Below are 22224 nucleotides of genomic sequence, written 5' to 3' on the forward strand. Positions count from 1 at the left end.
AGTTCTTGGCTGCACAATGATTATTCTCTTACTCCATCTTAAAAGCATTGAGTGAAAATGTGGAACGAGTTTTCTACAGGTTAGGCAAAAGAAGCAGAATAGTATTTATTAGCCGTGTTAGCCTCTGTCTCTCTCCCATCTGCATTTCTTGCTGTCTTACATGTCTTGCACCGTGACCTTCAGCACCAGATGTTTCCCTGATTCCCAGGTGATGTGTTATTGCTGTAGCCTCTGATGTGTTCATACTGATTTGCAGTGAATGAAAGCCTTTCCAGGACATCTTGGGAGCATTTTCTTTCTTCTCCTCTTTGTCCTTCACCAATTAGAAGTTTTCTCTTTCCAATTTTCTTTGGGCACCTGATGTCCTGTGCCAAGAAGGATATACTTGGCCCTGCAAAACTTCTTGTCACACAGGTAAAAAGTAGTGGCTGGAGACAGATGGTGAGAACTGTCAGGGAGATCTGTAGATGCTTCATGAGAGGACATGGGGTTTGCACCTGTGTCCACACCCGAGTACCTGGTTGGAGGCATCAGCGCGTGACCTCGCGCACGTGCTCCTCGCGTGCTGTGCTGGCGCTTCGTGCCGTGCTCCTTGGTCTGCGGGCTCCTGCAGTGTCCTGGGATCCTGCTGGGACATCAGCCCAGTGCTCTGCAGTCCTGTAGGTTTCATGCTTCTCGGACTACTGACACAAATGGATCAAATCGACTCCTGCCGTTGCTCAGAAGTCTTCCCCATAGGCCTAGGGAGCATCAGTGCTTCTTGCCATGGTCTTCTCCATCTCGTGATCAGTGAGAGCCTCCTCCCACATCCCTTCGAGCTGTTCCAGCCCCGCTGTGCTGGCTGTGATTCCATCACCAGGCCCGTTTCCAGCTCAAGCTGCACTTTGGAATCTCTGCTTCCTTCCTGGAGCTGCAGCCCCTCCTTTGCAGAACTTCCCTGCTCATCTCGGCACATCTGAACGACTGCACAAAAGGGCTTGTCAGAGCTTCTCCCAGCTCTTCTCTGTTGATGGTAACACACGGAGGGGTCGTGTTGACAGATTAATGTGTGTGGCTGCAGCAGGGCCCGTGGCTGGAGGCTGCCCCAACGCTCAGCCCATGTGACCATTGCAGGGAGGCAAATGTTTGACGTGAGCATTTTCTATGTTTCAATTTAGCTCAGGCAAATGGGACTGAAAAAAGAAATTGTGCAGCCAAAATGGAGCATTATCACAAAAGAAAAGAAGATTCAAAATACAAAGCAGCATTTGTGCTGGAATTTAGGGGGTTGAGGGAAAGGGCAGTACTCAGCTGATGGAGAGGAGATGATTTTCTTCATCTGGAGATTTTATTATTATTATTATTTTCTACTGTTAATTAAATCACCTCGAGGAAAAGATGCGTGTGTAAATTACCTGGCAACACCTCCAGGACTTCATGCTACTTCCGCCAAAGACTTGCAATCTCCATGTGTTTCTCATCCACAGGCATGAATTTGCTGTGGAAACAGCAGCCCAGCAGGAAATCTTTGTTCCTGCTCTGGTAGGAATATTCTTTAGGAATAGGCTATATGAATGTGTATCTAACTATGAAAATTCATGTTTTTATGCCCTTGTTCATGTGCAAGCGTGCAAACAGTTCTGCTGATGGAAATACCCTGCGAGTCAGCCCTATTCCCTGAGGAAAGGGGACACGCTTAGGTTTAAGATCAGCTAAGGTACACAAGTACCTGTAATTTTAATGAACAGAGGATGCGGCAGATTTGGGCTACTACCAGATTATTCAAAGCTTATTTGGGCTACTACCTTATTTAAAACCCATGCTGTAGTTGGAACAGTTGACTGCATCTTTTATAGGACAGTTTGAGGATGAGGTCAGTTATTTTTACTTTCCCGTTTTGTTCTAGCTAAATATTTTTACTGCTCTCAGAACAATAGCTCCCACCACACTGAAGCCCTTCCCATTGCAGTAGCTTTTCATACCTCCTTCTGTAGCCATTTCGCGGTGCCCAAGGGTCTCATCTGCTCAGTTTAGCTAAATATAGACTTTTCAAGCCCTTGTATAGAGCCTAATCCATACCTTTGCTGAGCTTGATGAGCTGAATCCAGTGGCATAAGCAGTTGATGCAGCTTTATGGATAGAGGAATCCTCTACAGTCTTTTTTGCTTGTTCTAAACTGCCAGGGTTTGTTCAAATTTTCTAGAGCCTAATCAGATGTTTTACTGCCTGTACATTCTTGACTGCGTTGTTTTGATGGTTTTCCTATCTGTAAATTTATTCTTCAGTTTTTCATGTCATCTGTTTAGGTGCATCCAATACTTTTATGTTTTCTCAAGACACCATTTAATAACAGCAAAAAACAGTCAAATCTACAGTTGCTTTTACATGATTCAAAAATAGTATCCTATTTACCAGCAGTTCTACAACTGCAGCTCTTTGCAATTTGGACTCAGAAAAATATTAGTTCCTCTGGTTTTGGTTGCAAAGTTTCTTTCCACTTGTCCCATCTGGAGGGGGCTGAATCCTGAACTCTCACCGCTGTGAGTTATGGGCTGCAGCAATATGAAAAGGTCCACAAAGTATTTGGAAGATTTTTTTTTTTTTTGACGAAGCTTTTATAGTGTTTATAAAAGGTTTGTTTTACCTTAGCTAAGCTGACTTTTTCTAGCTTGGTTGCAGCTCACTATGGGTTCTGTTAATGCTGTTTGTTTTTATTTATCCTCAGTTACACATCACTGGGTAGCTTCAGTTCAACAGTGGTTTCACACCCATCTTTGTATACGGAGGGTCACAGTAAACTTTGAGTTATGTATTTTTCTTCTACGGTTTTCTTCCTCCTTTCCTAGCCATGCAAATGTGTTTGCCTGCACACATAAAAAAATCCTGCGTAGAGGTCTGTTTAGCCAGGTAGATGGTTTACGTCGGTAGACGGTTAGAGAAGCAGTGAAGGAGCAGTGCTGCTCTCCAGCTGGGTTATTAGTCTGGCTGCTCTGTCCTGTGACCGTTGAGCTTCTCAACTCGGATACTGCCCTTGCTAGTTTTGTTTCCCGCCGGCGCTGAGCCCGGCTGTTGGATGGCGCCCGCGGGCCGCGCTGGCTGCTCGCAGGGCTGTGCCCTCCAAACAGTCCCGGTGGGTGTTCCAGGGAGCTGCCGCGAGACACCCGGCGTGTCGGCACCAGCGGAGCCGCGCGCCGTGAGCCCCCCTTCCCTCCTCGTCCTCGCGATCGCAGCAGAGATGGGGCCTGTGGCAGTCTGGCACACGGGGTGGCTTGCCAGGGTTACGCTGGGACCTGCAGCTGTCTGTACACGCTCGGGAAAGGAGACGCTTTGTTAATTAGCTAATGCTGGAGGGTGCCTGGAGAGCTCCATGTAGATACAAAATGGTCGCTTTGGGGGTGGTGGTGGGAATCTTTGAGACATTCTACCATACCTTAAAGGAGATCCCCAGCAAGCTGGTAGCTTCAGAATGACACCTCATTTAACGGTGCTTTGGGAATGTGGGCTGCAAAAAATTCAGTGCGTGTGTGTGGGAAAAGCGTCGAAGCTTCGCTTTGGTATAGCCCTCAGCAGCCAGCATAGCTGCATACTAAATGCACAGCTTGGTGGGTGTTCTTTTTTTTTTTTTTTTTCCTTTTTTTTTGTTATTGTTGTTATTAATTAAATGTTGGCATATTTGGAAACGGGCTCAATGTAATGTCTTTATTCCAGCTGTGTGGGTGTTGAAGAAGAAGAGGCGCCAGATATTGACATCTATCACTGTCCTAATTGTGAGAAGACCCACGGAAAGTCTACCTGTGAGTATGCTTATATTGATAATAGATTCCTTATGTTTAAGCAAAATAAATCTTTTTTCCTTTTTTTTTTTTTCAACTTTTTGTGTTTTCTGTTTTTAATAAATAGACACACTTAAATAGCTTATGTCATAAAAATTGGAATTCAAGCCCAAAGTAAAAATAGTATTGGAGGTGGGGGGATAAAAACATCTGGAGAGCTGAATTCTACTACTAATACAGGCTACTTCTAATACAGTTATTTTTTTTTTAGAAACTATATAATGTATTTATCTTCTGATAAGAAGAATAAGAAACAGTATGTTATGCTTGGCCTAGATAGAAAACTGTAGCAATTTCAGTGGCAGTCAAAATTGTAAGATGCACTGAGACTGCCAAGTATTGCAGCTCTTTCACAGGCAAAAGTTCTCCTAAGTAAAAGTGACAGTTCATCTTGGTGGGAGTTTTGTCTGGGAAAAAAATGTAGGATGTGTTTGCTGAGGTCAGAGTAATTCACAAATTCTTTTTAACATATAATGGAGGAAAAAAAATCAATCACTTTTTTTTTAAAAGCTTTTCTTGAGAGCTGTTTATTGCAAATAAGCAGGAATTATGTGTGTGTGTGTGTGTTTTTTTTTTTTTTAACTGTTTTTCTACATTATGGCAACTTACAGAGAAAGGTTATTGTGCTGATCTGTGCCAGTATTTGAAAGAATCAGAATGTTTAATTTTCAATGAGAAATAAGGGATGGCTAGAAACAGATTTCTGTAGCATTAAAAATCTGTAATTTTAAAAACAAGCTGCATTGAAAATGAAATTTTAAAAAATCTCTGTCAGGAAAGGGGAGAATTCTAAGAAGGTCATTTGGGGGCCAAAAATAGAATCACTTTTCCATATGAACTTTATCGAAATGAAATCTTACTTAGAGCAGTTGTTCCTCTCTCCTAGGTGGTTGTGTGCTAACAGCTTTGGTGGAAACCAAGGCACCCACAAATCTGGCCGAGCTGGCAAAAAAAACCTCTTGAGAGGTTTGTCACAAAAGACTTAACGAAATCAATGTGTCCCCGCAAAATGTTTTGATTTAAATGAATCAGTCTTTCTAACGTTTTGTAGGAAATTTTCTGACAAACGAAGTGGAAATGGGTCAAACAAATAACCACAAATCATCTTAAAATGAACAATTTGCCAGTAGGATGGCTCGTGTTGAGGAAGGAAGTATGACTGCAAACACTTTGAGGCTGTTATTGGCCCAGTATGGAGAAAAGCAGAGGGTTTCTAGCCTCTGAGAGTCTTGTATAACATTGATATGTATCTGATGCTTTGATTTCTTCTACTTTCCTTTAAATTATTAATGACGATAGGCACCTACTTTTCAGTGTGATGGGGTGGAGGGGAATTCAGACAGATCTAACAAGAGCCTATAATCAAGAATTAAATACAAATCCTATAGAAACAGTGGTGCATAATGTTAGAATCCCAGCAGTGGTTGTTTTGATAAGAAGATGGTAAGCTTAATGTACAAACCATGACAGGGAGAGCTGAACCTCAGCTAACTTTTAAATGTATTTGGCTCTCCACCTGTTTTTATTCCAAATAAGATCTCATTTTGGCAGTATGTACTTAATAATCTGAATTGCACAGCATTGTAGAATGTGCTGTATTGGAATGCTGTCACTATTATAGTCTTGTCAATACATAAGGCTATCAGTGTGGTAGAAATGCAGACCATTATATCATTTTTCAGTTTAACAATATGATTCTTTTTTTCTTACAAACACAGTAAAGAAAATATTTAGTTATGTGCAAGACCAATCATTAAAGCAGTTGAGTATAAAAATTTGCAGGAATATTTAAGCATTAGATCTGGATTATCTTACCTTGAATCTTGGTGAGCTGCAAGATGAGAAGTTCTCAAGATGTATAGCAGCTTTTACCATTAACAAACAGAATCATAGATCCTGCTGAAAAATTAGGCTGCTATCCTGCAGCCCCTCCTTGCGGAGTGCAAAAGGCTGGAAAACTTAAAAGACCAGTTAAATGAAGGGAGGAAGAGTTTGACTTAATGTGCTCGTCCCGTCAAGCTTTGCCTGCAGCGCGTTCTGTGCACGCTGCTCTTAGCCCCTCCTGGGGCTTCTCCAGGATAATCCGTTTCAGTTGCTTATTAACTGTTGCAGTATATGTTCAACCTAGTTATCTAGCAGTATCAGTTTTGTAAGAAACGAGTAAGTGTTGTTCGAGAGCCAGTAATTCGCTGGCAGGATTTAATTATTGCAAGATTAGCAAGGGAAAGCACAGGCACCAATTGTCTGTTATGCAACTTGTCTGGATTTAAAAATGCATGTGTCTTTTTGGAGCACGCATTCCACAGTGTATGTTTTCCAGATGTCAAGTTTAAAAAATCATTTCCCTCCTCTTACATTTTTCCACTTTACCAATGTGGCTTGGTGGCTACTATTTCAGAAGATTGCTTCCTGTCACGTGGCCTTCGGAGCCATTTCAGCTTAATGAAATTTGTAGGGACTTCTCTTTGGGAAAAATTATCCGCATTCACAAAGATTTTTCTGACGTCATTTAAAAGAAATGGAAGTGCTCTGTTCAGGCAGACTCCAGTCATTTACATAACACAATCTGAAATGTTTGATTTGATTGCTCTCGTTTAGAGCAGAGAAAATCGGGAGAAATTCCCTTGGAATCAGTTAAGTTATATAGATGTGAGTGAACTAAATCAGGCTGAAACTGTATTAAATAAATCAATAAAAACAAAGAATTAACAGGGTGCTTCTAGGTTTCTAGTCTTTGTAAATACAGTTTAAAAAATGTGTGTGTATATTTGAAGTCTAGAATTATGCATTTTGAGGTTTCATTTTTGTAAAAACTTGTTTCCTTTTTTCTTCCTGAGGAGCATCTGTTGGAGAACAGGGGTTTACTTTTGAAAGCTCAAATTTTGATCACAAAATTCTGCAGAAAGTAACAAGAAATCTGAAATCATTTAAGAAAAAAATGCTCCTTCTCATTGTCCAGAGCTAGTATTTCTCACATGTGTGAGTGGCTGTTGGTCCTAGCTGTGGTGCTTGTGGTAAAGACAGGACCTAAAGCACAAGCTGGCCAGTTCTCTGCCTTTTTTTCCTCCTTTTTCCCCTTGTCGTTCCATGCTACGTTAAGAATATAAAACTCCCTATGCTTACATGGCCACGGCTTCGCTCTTTGCTCTGGCAAGCAGCACACCTGCTTCTCCAGGCCTCGTGCTGCCAGCCCGGTGCTGGAGCCGACCTGCGGAGCGGGAGGAAGCGCTGGTGTTCGTGGAGGGCTCCTTCCCTTTGTTACCAGCAGCTCTGAATTAATACGCTAAGCCTGAGAGTCATTAAGATAAAGAACCAGCCGTTTTAATGAATATATCCAGCTAGGCTGGAGAGCTGCATGGAAGTAATAAAACCAACATGCTTTGTGCAAAACCTGGGATGGATTCGCTTGGAGGTGTCTTTACTCAAGTTATTCCAGGGTTGTGGTCAAGAAAACAAAGTTAACATTTTCCGGACCTTGTGTGTTATTAGCTGTGGCTTCCACGTTTGTTTCTTAATGAAAAAGCATGTGGATATGTGGGTGTGCATTGCAAAGCCTGGAGAAAGCGTGCTGCCCATGCGTGGTTCCAGAGAGCCTGCGTCCTTCCCCTCTTGTCTTGAGCAGCAAGAGGAGTTTAAGGCATCTTGGCTGAAACAAAACTTTGAGTTTCACAGTGTAAAAGAAGGGTTAAAAAAAATTAAAGAAAGTTGTGACATATGAAGATTCTGCAATTTCCAATAATAATAATAATAAAAAAGTCGAAACAGAATCTGAAAGTAGGAATAACTGAGAGACCAGCTTAAAGAAAAACTTGGTCATGTTTTCTTGCTCTGTGTTATCAGCCTCTCAAAAAGGCAAGGCAGAGTTACACTGACATGTGGCTTATTTGTGCTCGTTCCAGCTGCTCCAGCTTTTTCCATGATGGACTTGCCCGTACTCTGCCACCCACTGGGCACGTTGTTCAGGGGCCGCCTTCTCGGTCTCGTCAACACGGCCTAGGCTGGGCTGCTGGAAACCCAGGAGTAGGAGGAGTTCTAAAAACTGTGTCCTTGCATATTTTTTTCTTTCTTTTTATGTGCACATAATTCAAAGTCCATCAAGACTGATGTTATATCTGCTGCTTACTTTTGAACAAACATTTAGATTAAGGTAATTCAGGATAAATATGTTCATAAAGATTTATAGTACATGTTGAAAAAGCAGAATAGTGGCTTTCTAAGAGTTTTATGATAAAGAACTAGTGTGTAGTCTGGCAAAGGCAAGATGTCCAGAGCCCGTGTTTGCACAAAGCCCGTGGTAGCTGTGCGGCTTGGTAATTATCTGTCTGGTTGCCCTTATGTTTCAAAAGGAACCTCGTTCAGTATATAATAGATCTTCAGGCTACAGGAGAATTGTCTAATGGAGAATCAAGAGCAATATTAAAATTTGCAATGCAGCATAGCAGGGGTTCCTTCTTCTCTGCTTGCATAAGAAGTGCTGTGAAGATCTGTCCTTCCATCAAATGTCTTAATTACTGTCTACTTAGCATATGGTGCTGTCCAATTCATTCTTTTTCAGTGAAAAAGAAAAGAAATTGGCACAAACACGATACTGGACAGACTACAGAGGTCAAACCTGTACAGAACGGGAGTCAAGTCTTTATAAAGGAACTCCGAAGTCGTACTTTTCCAAGGTAGGTTATTCAGCCACGTAACTGAGCGGTGCTGCTGTTGTGATGCGTGTGGTTGGTTTCAGAGGAAGCTGGTCATGGTCCTCGCTGAAACCTTCTGCACCACAGGGAGGTGGAGTTTAGGTAAACACTGTTCTGTTGCTAATGTCTCCAGCTTTTTTTTTTTTTTTTTTTTTTTGTATTTGTGCAACCATATTGAAGTCTGCTGTTTATCGAATAGAAGAAATGTAGAAGAGAATGTTAGGAACACAAGAATGTATTTGGCCTCCACAACGTGTTTGAATAAGAAGCTAATAAATTATGGCAAAGAACTGTCCAGTTCTCCAAAATGCCCAGGGTGTTTCCGAGCTCTGTCTCCGTCCCGCACAGTAGAGAACAGTGACATCCTCAGTCACCGCAGGGACAAAGGCCCCCTTCTCGGGTGTAATGAATAGTGCTGATTGTTAGGTGACATCTTCCACGCTTTATTAGGCTGCTTCACAGCCATTTCTAAGAGGAATGATTTTCCTCTGGCTCTTTAATGTAGGTCTAAGCCAAATAAATCCTTAATTATTAGTGACTAATTATTTTTAAAGAATTCTTGGAAGCTTGTTCTTGGTAAACACAGAACTTCTTTATTTTAATGGAGACTTAAATTGCGCTTTTAATTTTAGATGTTGTTCTGCTGGTCTGAGGCTGAAAATAAACTGCCACAGAGTGTTTGCAGCATTTACATACATACTTCACTTAAAATTCAGGACCTAGTGTTTTTATTCGCTTAATTACAGCCTTTGGGTCTGTTTAGTTTTTTGACTTAGACTTTTTTATTTCTTCCCACTCTTCTTCTCTGCCTTCTCTTTTTTAATCCTCTTTTGCTTTTTGTATACAGAGCAACTTTACAGGTTGTAAAGCTAATTTAATGAAAGAGGATAAAGACAGAATGGTTTTAGTAATTTAGGATGACCTCCTCAATTGCAGATTTTAAGGGCTTCTGAACCCCAAACCCTAAGCTTTTGCACCAAGTCCAAACCAGCAATGTGGCTTAAAATCAAGTGGTCCCATTTAAACTGACAAATTTATTTCCAAAAAGATTGCAGTTGTTTTTAGGGATTGTCTTCCCCAGGCCATCCAGTGTCCTCAGCTGATGATTCCAGCACCTTAGTGAAACATATGCAAGAAAGAAGAATTCATTCTCTTTCTAATTAAAAAACAAAACAAAAAAAACCCCAGAATCTCACATATATGTATATGTATTGTACTTGAATGTCTGAAGGGTTGCATCTTATTGGACTCACATAACCAGTATCTCTGAGTCACCCCCAGGTTTGGAAAATTATGAACCTTCATTTATCTCGTTTCCTTCCCACTTACATACACGTACAGGAAAATCCCTACTGCCAGTGTGAAGCTCCTGAGAAAGACGTTTTGGTGGGGAAGGGAGTCCGTGCAACAGTCAGACCTCAGGCCTCTACTTTTATGGCATTAGTAAAGCCAAGTCCTTTTGAGAAATTTTCTCTTTTAAGTGAAAACAAATTAAATCTGCAGATGTTCACAGACCAAAACCCAACTCGACAGTCAGAATCTGATGAACCCAAAAAGGGATCTTGCTTTGAAGACAGAAAGCTCATTATCAATTCACAGAACACAGTAGTAATTTGTAACTCAGATTGAAAGGAACAGTGAAGAGAGCATGTTTTATGAACATGTTTTCATGTTTCATACCTTAAGTCACTTAATTCTATCATTTTTATGCTTTGTTATTAAATATTTATCTTTTTTAATGTCTTCTGTTTGATATATGAACAAACAAGAAAACAGCAACTGGAAAACAGTTAAAGTAATATTTTTAAAAGTAGTCTCTTCGAAAATATCAAGACTTAACTACCATGTGAGGAGATAGTAATTTCTGAAAAGCTTCAGAGTTGAACAGATAGGATATAGGGCTAGCAAAGATTAGCAAGTGGTGGGTGAAAACATTTGGCACCTATTTAACATTCAATTAAGTATTTGGAGAAAAGAATAACAAAAGGCATCTTTTTCCAACAGAGTTCAGTAGAATATGTGACATTGTTTAACATGGAATTTGATTTCCATTTTTTAAAATACCAAAACAACATTAGAGGAGGAGGAGGAATAATAAAATTAGATTGTTTATTCAGGTGCTTCAGTGTAGGTGTCAGACTTGTCACGGCAGACTTCTGCGCCACATACTTATTCAAATCTGATTTCCTTCTACATGAGGTGTGTACCGCCACTGTAAAATAAGTGCAGAAGTTTAGTGGCAAATCGATATTGCACAAGTTGAGAATTCATTGCAAGACTAGACTGAATAGAACGTATTCACCGGGATAGCAGAGGAAGATGTAGCAGGAGAAGAGACAGAAGTAGGATCTACACAAGGGATAAAATAAAACCGCCAACACTTTTTTTAACTGCAGCTTCCTATGAGTTGCTGCTTGATCCCCTGCCTTTTGCTATCTTAGCTTAGAGCATTTTCTATGCTTCTCCAAATAAAGATCAGTGTCAAGATATGTTAGACATATCTCTAATAACCTGTCAAGTGCCATTTTAGACTGATGAGGTGCCTGAAATTCATGATTGTGCTCTAGAGCTTTCCATCAGGCAGAGGAATTGGAGTCATTCAGTCTCACGTTCTCCTCCGTCACTATATGCAGTTCTAATCCATGCTCCCTGTTCCCAAGTGGCATGCTCCCCTCCTCTTTATTACTTTACAAGAGTGTCAGGAGCTGAAGAGGAGTTTAGCTTCAGTTCATTAGGATCTGCTTTGTCAAGAGCTATCCTTGTTCTCTAGGGCAGGAAACCCTCCGTAAACTAGTATAGAGACTATGGCACAGTGAAGAAGTGTTGAGCCCTAGGAGCACATGTCAAGGACTTGATTCTCCAGAATGTTGTTTTCTTCTGAGATTTTTTTCCCCTAGTTTGCTGCTTATTCTTCAAAATTTACAGCCTTGCATGCTGTTGGTGTGCAGTACTGGTGCTTAGATAAATGGAGAACACTATGGTCCTGCCATGGCTCAGAACCACCTGCCGGACACCAGGATCAGCACCATGAACATCGGGGGTATCCCTCTAATTCTCTGTGTTTTATGCTGCTGCCAGCCTGTCTGACTCTCTGGCTGCCTTTGCTCACCTTTGACAGCAATCTGTGAAGATAGTTTTGTGGTTGCCTTGAAGCATCTCAGATGACCCAAAACTCTCGTCTAGATTTCATCCCTTTTTTGGGTCCAGCCGTCTTGTTCCCCCTGGGAAGCTCTGCTGCATGGCTATCTAGTTAAAGAATGCATTTAAAATAATGTATTTAATATACTTCTCACGTATTCTAGCCTGAATCGCACATCTTTGCTGCAGGTCACGAGTGCTGGGAAGGCAGGGGACGGCAGAGCTTGCAGGGGTGTTTACGTGAGCTACCTGAGCAGAAACAGAACCGGGGGGCTCCTGCCCTGGCCAAAGGAGAAGCTCCCTCAGTAAAGCGTGTGGGAGGCTGGGTTTGTTCATGCTTTAATGGGCTGCAAGTGCTGAGCAGGCAGTGCTGGTCTGAGCTGGGAAAAGCCTCCAGCCTTGTCACCTTTCCTGCCGGCCTCCTGGTTTTGGCGAGCGGCCGGAGACACAAGCTGTAATTCAGCGCTAACGCAGAAGAGGGCAGCCACGTATTAGCCATGAAGGGACCTGGCGTGGATGCTTTGGGGGCCAACCTTCCCAGCTTGGGCATTTTCCCTGGTTCCAGCAAACGCGTGACCCTGCCTGCCCATGCCGGGCTCCTGGGTGCCAGGCAGGAGGACGCAGACGTCTCTCCACCTGAACGCTCAAGGCCTAAAATAGTTTTCACAAATCCAAGTGTTTACTTGGCTACCAAAGTCAGTTTAAAGGGAGAGAAGCAACAAACAACTTCTTCACTGAAGCGCTTTTAGGACAGGTAATCATCTAGTGTGTAGTTATTTTTCACTTTGAATTTTAAAACATTTTACTATTGAAAAGGATCTAGAAATTCTACTTGAAATTCTGTTGAAAATTATTGGTTTAAATAGATGATAATTTGATAAACCTGCTCTTCTACTAGTTGCTTTAAAGCCCTCTCCACCACCTGAAAAGTATTTGCAGAATATTTCCCAAGCAATTTGTTTGAAATTATGTAATGTCTACAATATTTTCTTCTTTAAACTGGAATATCTAATGCTAAATTCTTTGTCATTGGTCACTGATAACTTGACAGTTTCTTTTGCATGAGAAAGTCTTTCACTATAGTTTGTAATTTTAGAAGTTTCCAGTAGTTGGCGCGTTTGAATTGAGCGAATTGATTCCAGTACACTTGAAGTACTTGGTAATGAATTATTTTATGGCTCTTGTCTTCTGCATCTACTTTGCAAATAAATGATTTTTTTTTTCATTTAATACTGATCCTTAGCACAGTTCATAACAAAACAGTTAGTCATCTAGCACAAAGAGAGCCCATTCGCCACAGCTTTGTATCCCGTGTAGCTGCTCAAGCCTGTTAAAAAAAAAAAAAAAAAAAAAAAAAAAGAGCACAAAGTGCTACTAAAATGTTGTTTGACACCTGAGCTGAGCAGGTCTGAATGAGAGCAGAAAACACCATGTAGCCTAATAATACAAGGCAACTACTGATCTTTAGCTCTGTTTTTCCAAGAGCTAATTCCAAGAGCTCTGAATTTTCCAAGACTTAAGAATTTTTAAATATTTTGTTGGAAATTTGTTTATTTGAGGACTGCCAAAAATGACAAAAAAAATGTTGCTATCATGAATTTGTACACTCAGTGACCAATAGATGCTTTGGCTACAGTTGCTGGCATTACATGTATCTCTGTATTGGAAAATGGCTATTTTGAAAATGCTATTGGTAGACTTTGAATAAATGTATATTGTTTCTATATATATGAAATGAGATGTTAGCCAGGAGGGGATCCAAGTTATCAGAGTACAGAGTTCATGAGTATTTAGTACTTACCTGTATTTAGTACAGCCACTTATAGCAATACACCAAAATTGTAGCATAGATGGCATTTATAAAGACGTTAAGAACTAGATGTCCAGAATCCATTGCACTTCAAAAAATTGGTCTTTTTTTTTCCCCTAAAAATTAAAGCTTTTAACTTTCAAATAAGAGAATAGAGGTCTAAGCATATCCTAGATGCTTCAAAAAAGTGGAGCAAAACCACACGCAGTATCAGCAAGTAGTGACTTCTCATAGCTGACATCAGCTTACTCTTGCTTATTCATAACTTTTCCCTTTCAGTAGTGAAATGTAGAATATGCCAGCTGAGCATGAAAATACTTTGTCATTGAAATACTGTTTATTTTTTAGTGCTGAAGATATAGTAGCAAAACTGCCAGGCAGCCAACTAACAACAGAGTATTTGGAAGAAAATGGCTTCACAGAACCAATCCTCGTTCCGAAGAAGGATGGCCTGGGTTTGTCCGTGCCTGCGCCCACCTTCTACGTCAGTGATGTTGAAAACTACGTCGGTGTGTACCCGGCAAGCAAGAGTGTTTGTGCTGTTTGGAGCTCAGTTGCTGCTTTTCAACTTATGTCTGTGTTGGGAAACTTGCACCCCTGTCCGGAGTAGTGCTCAACTCATTTCTAGGGCCATGCCCAGCCAACTGCTTGAGCTTGACTTCAAATTCACCTTGGGAATGGAGGAATAAAGGAGAAAGGAGTGAAGGAGAGAAATGGGAGGGATCTTGGAACTGTCCTTTCTGTAAAAATCGGTTTGATTCCCTCTGTACAGAAGGAAGACAACTCGGGAGCAATTTGGTGTTTGTTTGTTTTGGTTGATACTTGTTTTAATGAGGCCCTTGACAAGTGCTTGGGAGCAGAACTCTTTAGCCACTTGCTCTGTTCAGCTTTGGGCTGGCAGAGCTCTCATTCCTCATCTTCTGGTGCTTCCAGGGAAGACTGGATTTGGCGAACCCTGGCTCTTCAGCGATCAAACGGTGACATTCCAGTGCAGGCCAGCTGCAGAGTAGAGGGACAACTAGATGTTAAATAACAAAAATATTTTGGATAATTTAATGAAGGTTGTCAGGTATCTGAGCCTAACTATATTGGAACATTTTCTGTGAAACTGTGGTGCTTGCCATGGCTGGATGTCACCTTTCACAGTAGAAGTGGTAGCACTTTATTCACAAGAATTTGCAGAGAGCATTCATGAGGGGAAAGAAGGGCAGTGTATGTGTATTTTATGGCCAAATTAGGAAGGAGGTTATATTACTGTAAAATATTGTCATCACCTCTTGAGCTATGAGGATTTCAAGCTTCATTTTGTAATGGTAAATTGCAATTAGCAATTAATTCACTTTTGTACCAACGTGCTTATCTTACAGTGGGCCTAAGCCAGCCCGAATTGTACTCCAGAGAATGCCATTAAGATAAACAGTCATTGTAGTATCCAAAAATTGTTTCTTCAGGCCAGGTCTTAATTGATTACTGCCATCTTGCTTTGCGTTGAAAGATTTATTAGACTGAGATTCCCGTTCTGCAAAGGCAGACCATTTTGACACCTGGTGCCAGTCCATAGAAAGAGGCTTTTTGATTGCTACTAATCATTTGGGATGTGCTCCTGTGTGCAGCCTGGGCAGGGCATTGCATGCATTCTTCTCTCTGCTTATCATGTCATCCCATCCCTCGGAAGACGTTGGCCAGGAGCCATGTAACTGCTATGAGATCACTTGTCTGCTATGTGATCTTGTCTGTTGCTCTTTCTCACTCCTCTCCTGTGTCACTTTGTCAGACTTTCTCTCCTCCCAGTATTCTGGCAACTTATCATCCCCTCAGAGCCATGACTGCTGCTCTAACATATACGTCTGTGTTTCCCTTGCAAAGTCTGTGACCTTTCCATATCGGCCTTCCCAGGCCATTGGCCATGTCCCCAAACTGATGGGGACTACCAGCAGCCACGGGTGCTCCTGTCCATCTCCATTCCTTTTTGCAGTGATTGGGTGCAGTGAGATAACTACGAATAACAGAGAATTCAAGACCTAATTTTATTGTTGTCTCTCCCATTTTCTTTCCAGGAAATGTATTTTCCTTGCCCATCTGCTATATGTAGCAGATTTTGTTGTTTGACAGAGGTGTTCCTCAGGCATCTGCTGGCTTTTTCTCAGCCTCTAGCTGAAATAATATGCCCCTGCAAAACAAAACAAACAAACAAACATAAAGTTAGTGAAAAGCCAAAGAGAAGAACACAGATTATTCTAAAGTTGGCACCAGACTTTAAAGTGAGTGGAACAAATCTGCTCTGGTGTAACCTCCCTGTGGTTAGTTGCCTTCAGTGAGATTTCCCAGGCAAGAACTGCTTTAGTGTTTTGTAGTTTGTTACATTTGTTCTAGAGTGTCTTTTAGAGACAATCTCAAGTAAGTGGCAGAGGACAGAACGGAGAAGATGAGGCTGCCAAGTACCTCATTACTGTGCTGGCATTCTGTTCTGGAAAAAAGAGAATTGACAACAGCAGCAACAAAAAATTATTTCCTCTCTCTCCTAATGTAAGAAAGTGATGAATGAAACTCTGGAAGAGGGAAAGTAAGGCCAATTAAAACTGAAGAGAGGAAAGTCTGGACGGATGCTTTCCTTGCAGAAAGGGATAAGAGAAGGTGCTTAGACACAGTCACTCTTCCTAAGGCTCTGACTTTCTCCATGTCTCCTCTGGTTTCCCCTGGATAAAACTCTACTGATCTAATTGATTAATACCATTAGTATTAACTCCGGAGATTTGTATCCAAGCTGTTGTTGACAAGTTGTCAGGGAAAATGTGCAAGTACTAGCAGCTTATTCCTTGGATTCAAATACAGAGCGGGTGGATTTTGGTTTGATGTAATGTTAAGTAAAACAACAAAAGGTCAATGCTTTCATGGGGCACCTGAAATAATATCATTTTTAAATGAAAAATTTTCTCCTCATTTATAGATTTCATAAATAAAATCTTGACTAGAGAATAATGGAATCAATGTTTTTGAAAAATGAGTTTGACAAGGTATGCTCTATGGTATTGCACTATGATCACAGGAGTTTTACAGCAGGGTGGAGGTAGGACTCACTTTGTGGAATTCTAAGTATTTGCATATAGTTGTCACTGAGCATGAATTCTGTGATGAAGTGAATAGATTCAAAGTAACATTAGTAATTTTCATATAAAAACTATAGAAATCAATACCATGGGGCAAAAAAATGTGTATGTATCTATATATGTATACACTCACACACAAAAATATGATCAGAAAATAAAAAGATTGAATTGCAATATTAACTTACCCATAAGATATAAAATGGGCCAAATAAGGCTGCCCTTTAATCTCTTTTTTTATTGAATTAATTTTTAGGACCAGAGAGAAGTGTTGATGTCACTGATGTCACCAAACAGAAAGACTGCAAGATGAAGCTAAAGGAATTTGTTGATTACTACTACAGTACAAACAGGAAAAGAGTCCTCAATGTGACTAACCTGGAGTTCTCAGACACTAGGTAAGTTGTCCAGCTCACTGCATGGTGAGATGGCTGGATACTTCACCAGGTCTCGCTGATGGAGTTTGAACAGCCTCTTCCTTCTCCATTGGCATTCTCTCTTTAGGAAATACTGTCTTAAGCTTGGAATGCTGCTTTCTTGTTGCTCAAACTCTTCTCTGCATTGTCTATACAAAATGTGGAAGTGAAAGTTCTACTAACTATAGGAGATTGGTATGTAGTGGGCAGCATATCACCAGCGTTCATACACCACAATAGAACATTTTGGTACCTCTCAGGTTTATCTTATCTTTTCAGTGATGGGATGAGATGGGAATTTTGATGCATGTAGAGTAACATAAGCCTTTCCCCAGCTTTCAGTGATCTTTTAACACAGTGATGTCCTCAGAGCATTTTTCTTTGTGTTGTGCAGCAGTGAGCAGAGCATGCTATTTCTAGAACAGTGGTAATGAGTAATGGTAATTTTGATTGTATCATATATAGCCTTTAGAAATCCATTTCCATTTAGCGTTATGGAGACCACGTAAGTGGACAAGGTATGGTTTTAGGTGTGGCATAACATTTCTCTGGGCCTCTTTTAATGAAAATAACTGCAGAATAATTGTAATTTGTAATTGTATGCTAACTATAAATGTTCTAATTTAAGTGCTTTTAAAAATTAACCTGCAATTTGTATGACTGTAATCCAGAATGAAAATGGTGCTAACAGCACAACAGAAAGTTGTTGTGTGTGTGTAAACTATATGCACAATAACTCTGAATTTGAAGCTAAGGTACTTCAGTGACGCAGTGAGCTAGATGTAGTGGTAACGACTGTGCGAATTTTACCTCTCCTCCACAATAGGAAATCTACTCTTCTCCTCAAGTTTTATACTGCATTCTTTTAATAAGACAATTAATTAGCAAAATGACTAAGAATAAAAATGATTACTTTTTGCCGTGTGCTTTATATAGCTTTTTTTTTATCACTTGAACAAGGCAGATGCGTAAATAATGTAATCCTTTTTACAGTCCTTCTAGTCCTTCTGGGTAACTAGTGCTTCTAGAAACAAAGCATACTATGGAGCAAAGTTCTTTATACAAATGCTACACAAAAAAAATGAAAGAAATTAAAAAAAATAAGAGTGGACAATGGAGAAAAAGAAATAAAGAGTGTTTTTTTTGGAGGGGAAGCATTCTCTTCTAGCAAGAAGGCTTACATTAATCTAAAAAACCTTTGATGTTTGATGGTGAGGAATTAGAATGATCATTTATTTTTAAAGTCATAACTTTTAGCCTTGTAGTTAGCATTTTAGTAGTTTATACCCATTTCTGCAGAAAGCATCTATAGTGATCAGAAGCTTGAAATATTACCAAAATTTTCAGTAGAGATTTTTTAGCTTTCTGCTACTATTGCAGAATAAATGAGGATCTTTTGTTCTTAAGGACTGCTGGAGCTGTCACTCATATGCTGCTGATTTAGACATTAACTAGCAAATATTTTATTTCTTAACATAGACAGTAACATTTTAATTGAATACAGTGCTTCATCTTTCCGTGCCTTTTTAAATAGTGCTATTGTTATCAGTATTTGACAGTGAGCCTAAATGACTGGTGGGAGCACTTAATTTTAAGCTGAAGTGCAGATACTCTCACTGAAGTAGATTTAAAATTTTCTAGCAGTACATCTTCATCCCTTCTGTGTATTGTCTGTATTGGTCCAAATTTCATACCACTAAAATATAAAGTTTATTGCATCTTATTTGAGATGAAATACTTACATTACCTTTATTACCTTTTCATTTTGCCAGTATATTGTCCTTGCCATGATTTGAATAGATTCAAATGATCAACCCAAATTACACTTTTTCTTGCTTTAGAGTTTTTCATGAAGTGTAATCAGTCTAAAAAAAAGATCACTATGATTGTCACCATCAGAAAAAAGCTTAGAAGTCTTAAAATGTGCAAGTTAAATATTAATATTTAAGATTTAACAGACCATTTTTACAAGAATGCCTCCTTTTCAGTTGTTCTTCTGAAGGTACTTTGAGAAGTGGGGATGATGCAGTGTATTGGCAACTGAGCTGACATAGCAGTAGGTAGGACCTAGAAAAATACAAACCGCAAATACCTTATCATACTGCTACTGTGGCAAATCAATGAATCCTTGCCAAAACATTATGCTTAAGAGAAGATTTCATTTCTATTTGACTCACAGATTTTCTGAATTGCTGCAGTCTAAATGAAGAGCAGGGAACTCCAACTAATACTTATGGAGTTCAGACTGTCATACAGATATGAGAATCAGACTCAACTTTTCATTGTATCAGACTTATTGCATTCATTTTTTTAAAAAAGCTGACTATTCGTTTTTAATTCTCTCTGTAAAGGATGTCCAGTTTTGTGGAGCCTCCAGATATAGTTAAGAAGTTGTCATGGGTGGAAAACTATTGGCCTGATGATGCTCTTCTGGCTAAACCAAAAGCCACCAAGTACTGCCTGATCTGTGTGAAGGACAGCTACACAGATTTCCACATAGATTCTGGGGGAGCATCTGCTTGGTACCATGTCCTGAAGGTGAGGATTCTTTTTTTTTCGTGGAATATCTGGTAACATACTAAATGTTATATCCTGAGACCTTCCTAAAATTCTCCTTAGGATTCATGTCCTCTCCATGTTTTTTCCCAAGATCCAATTGTAGCCAGGAGAAATGTGTAGAGTCTCAAGTGCTGTAGGTGGGTATAGGCTCAATCCTGTTAGATTCTGCAGAGCAAAGAAGCATCTTGTCATGCAAAGTTGCCTGTGTATTCTCACTATAGTAGAATATGAGTATTTCTTCAGTAACTTCCACACATGCATGTCTTTCTAAAATCTGGCACATATTAATCCTGCAATTCAGGGTAACAGAATTTAATGCCATTGACAGCTGTCACAGGAATCTGAACAAGTGTGATCAGCTAGTCAATTCATTATTTCAATGGTTCTGTACAAAACTGACTAGCAAATTTTATTTAAATATTACTATATATGTATGTATAATTAAAACTATTACATATATAATATTTATTTTTATATATGCGAGTAATTTTGTGTCCATATCAGTGCGGTGTTGCTTCGTTTTGACTCCTCTTTGCTAATTGCCTCTTTTCTAATTCAGGGAGAAAAAATATTTTACCTTATCAAACCAGCTTCTGCAAATATTTCTCTTTATGAACGCTGGCAATCAGCAGCAAACCACAGTGAAATGTTTTTTGCAGACCAAGTAGATAAATGTTACAAATGCACAGTTAAACAAGGACAGACACTCTTCATTCCATCAGGTGAGTAGGCTGTTAAAGGTGACGTTTTCCATTTGCTTTAGAAATACTGAAATGGCATCTCGAAACTATTGAAAGAATGTGATATGAACACGTGCCCTTTCTCTGACTAGACTGAATCCAGTCTAGAATTAGACTGAAGTCCAATTCTCAGAAGTTTCATTTCATATGCTTACAAAAAAAATCAGATGTTTTTCTGTTTTCTTTCAATATATCATCAATGTTTACAAAATACAGTCAATAGGGCGTTTCACTCTTCTTCGAGTCGAGTTGAAGTAACTCAAGAGTCCTGTCTTTCTGTGTCCAAGAATGACACTGGCATGTTTTGCCACAGTATCCCACAGAGAACTCATGTTGAATCACTTGCTTGTTGTGACCTGCCCCACAAAACCCTTTTCACAGCCGTTGGTTCCCAATGACCCTAAGGGGCTAGAGGTGCCAGGCTGGCTGTACATTATCGTTCCCCATGAGGCCGAAGATGAGCCTGTCCCAGATTCATTGGGTTGCTGGGTACGGCGATGGCACTCTGAGCAATATGTCACCTTCCTTTCTGTCTATTTTATCTTGCCACACTTGAAGGTAGTCCTGGGACTTCGCAACTTCCTGGACTACTTTTTGTATTGTGCAAAATAAGGTTGAATTTTTTCTCTTGTTTGTTTTAAACCTGTGAAGTTCTAGTGCTGAATTGGACAGAGGAGCCCCATTGGTATCTATGAAGTTAGTAACTAAGTGAGATGCAAATATCTTGTTATGAGAAGAAAAAAAAATTATTATGAATCCAGTTTTTATTCTCAAGACTCTTTTCTTTCTCTTTCAGGGTGGATTTATGCAACTCTGACGCCCATAGACTGCCTAGCCTTTGCAGGACATTTTCTACATAGTCTAAGTGTTGAAATGCAGATGAGGTAATCTGTCTCTAAAACTTGAATTTAGATTGAGCTTCAGTTTTTAATAAATTACCCATTCTCTTGCCTAATAATTAGCTGACATTTGCAGTCAAGTTTTTGGTGTAACCCTGCTGGATGGTTTTGGAAAGAGTACCGATGTTTTCCCCCCTTCGACTGTGCTCTGTCGCGCTGAGGTATCCTTAGGGAGTCCTTACACTTAGCACGTAGAGCATGGAAGGACGTGGGAGGTGGCCACGGATGTGGCCAAATCCCAAAGGAAGGCAGTTAAAAACCATCAAGGAGGTCTAGCTTAGAACTTGCTATTCATCTTCTGAATAAGTCCTAACCTGCCCTGTTGGCCTCTTTTCCTGGTATTAGGCAGTAGAAGTTGTCCTTTACTGCTGCTAGGCAAAGAGTGCAATAAATCTTATATCTACTTCTTACAGTTTTTTACTAGGATTGTTTTATTTCACCCTTTTAGTCTAATGCCAGAATAATCAGAAAAAAGCGCAAGGAAATGAAGCAGTGCAAAATGTTCATTAGCAGAGCTTTTCACTGTGCTGTGTGCTTGTGACCTGCTATGCGCTATGTTCATTTTGCTTTGTATTGCAGGGCATATGAAGTAGAAAGACGATTGAAAATTGTCAGTCTGACCCAGTTTCCAAACTTTGAGACTGCATGTTGGTATATGGGAAAGCATCTACTAGAGACATTCAAAGGTAAAATGGCGTTTTATTTTGCTTGCCTTGTTTGCTTAACTTTGAGGATGTGAAAAGCATTGCTCTTAATTTCTGTGGATGAAGGCCAAAATCATTCTTGTTAGTATTTGAAGATTTTACTTTAACATCAGTCAGGAGAAATATAGCTGGGAAGTTTAAAAGTGTCTCATGAAATAGAGCTTGCCTGCCCTAGTGCTATGATATGACAGGACTTGCCAGACTGGTCTGCCGCCTTACTCTGGTAAGGACCTTGCCTGTCCTTCTTATCTATGCCCAAGCGAAGGTTTTGTCATTGTCATAAAATGCATTTAAATTGCCTCAGAAGCAAATAATGTTGTAATCAACTATTTATGTTTGATAGTGAAAGTCTTT

The 22224-nt window shown here is 40.0% G+C and overlaps 1 protein-coding gene across 2 annotated transcripts in view; it reads left to right on the forward strand.

Annotated features, from left to right (window-relative positions):
- Nucleotides 1–22224, forward strand: part of PHF2 (PHD finger protein 2) — an 82376-nt gene that overhangs the window by 37114 nt on the left and 23038 nt on the right. For both annotated transcript variants that reach the window (XM_088522871.1, XM_088522869.1), the window contains exons 2-9: nucleotides 3688–3773; nucleotides 8368–8482; nucleotides 13797–13957; nucleotides 16809–16950; nucleotides 19320–19506; nucleotides 20087–20249; nucleotides 21064–21151; nucleotides 21746–21852. In XM_088522871.1, the coding sequence (XP_088378997.1) occupies nucleotides 3688–3773; nucleotides 8368–8482; nucleotides 13797–13957; nucleotides 16809–16950; nucleotides 19320–19506; nucleotides 20087–20249; nucleotides 21064–21151; nucleotides 21746–21852 (1049 nt within the window). The remainder of the gene's footprint in view (nucleotides 1–3687; nucleotides 3774–8367; nucleotides 8483–13796; nucleotides 13958–16808; nucleotides 16951–19319; nucleotides 19507–20086; nucleotides 20250–21063; nucleotides 21152–21745; nucleotides 21853–22224) is intronic.

Source organism: Tinamus guttatus, unplaced genomic scaffold, assembly GCF_059628265.1.
Source record: "Tinamus guttatus ecotype Peru unplaced genomic scaffold, ASM5962826v1 Tinamus_guttatus_pri_ptg000169l, whole genome shotgun sequence".
Lineage (NCBI taxonomy): Eukaryota > Metazoa > Chordata > Aves > Tinamiformes > Tinamidae > Tinamus > Tinamus guttatus.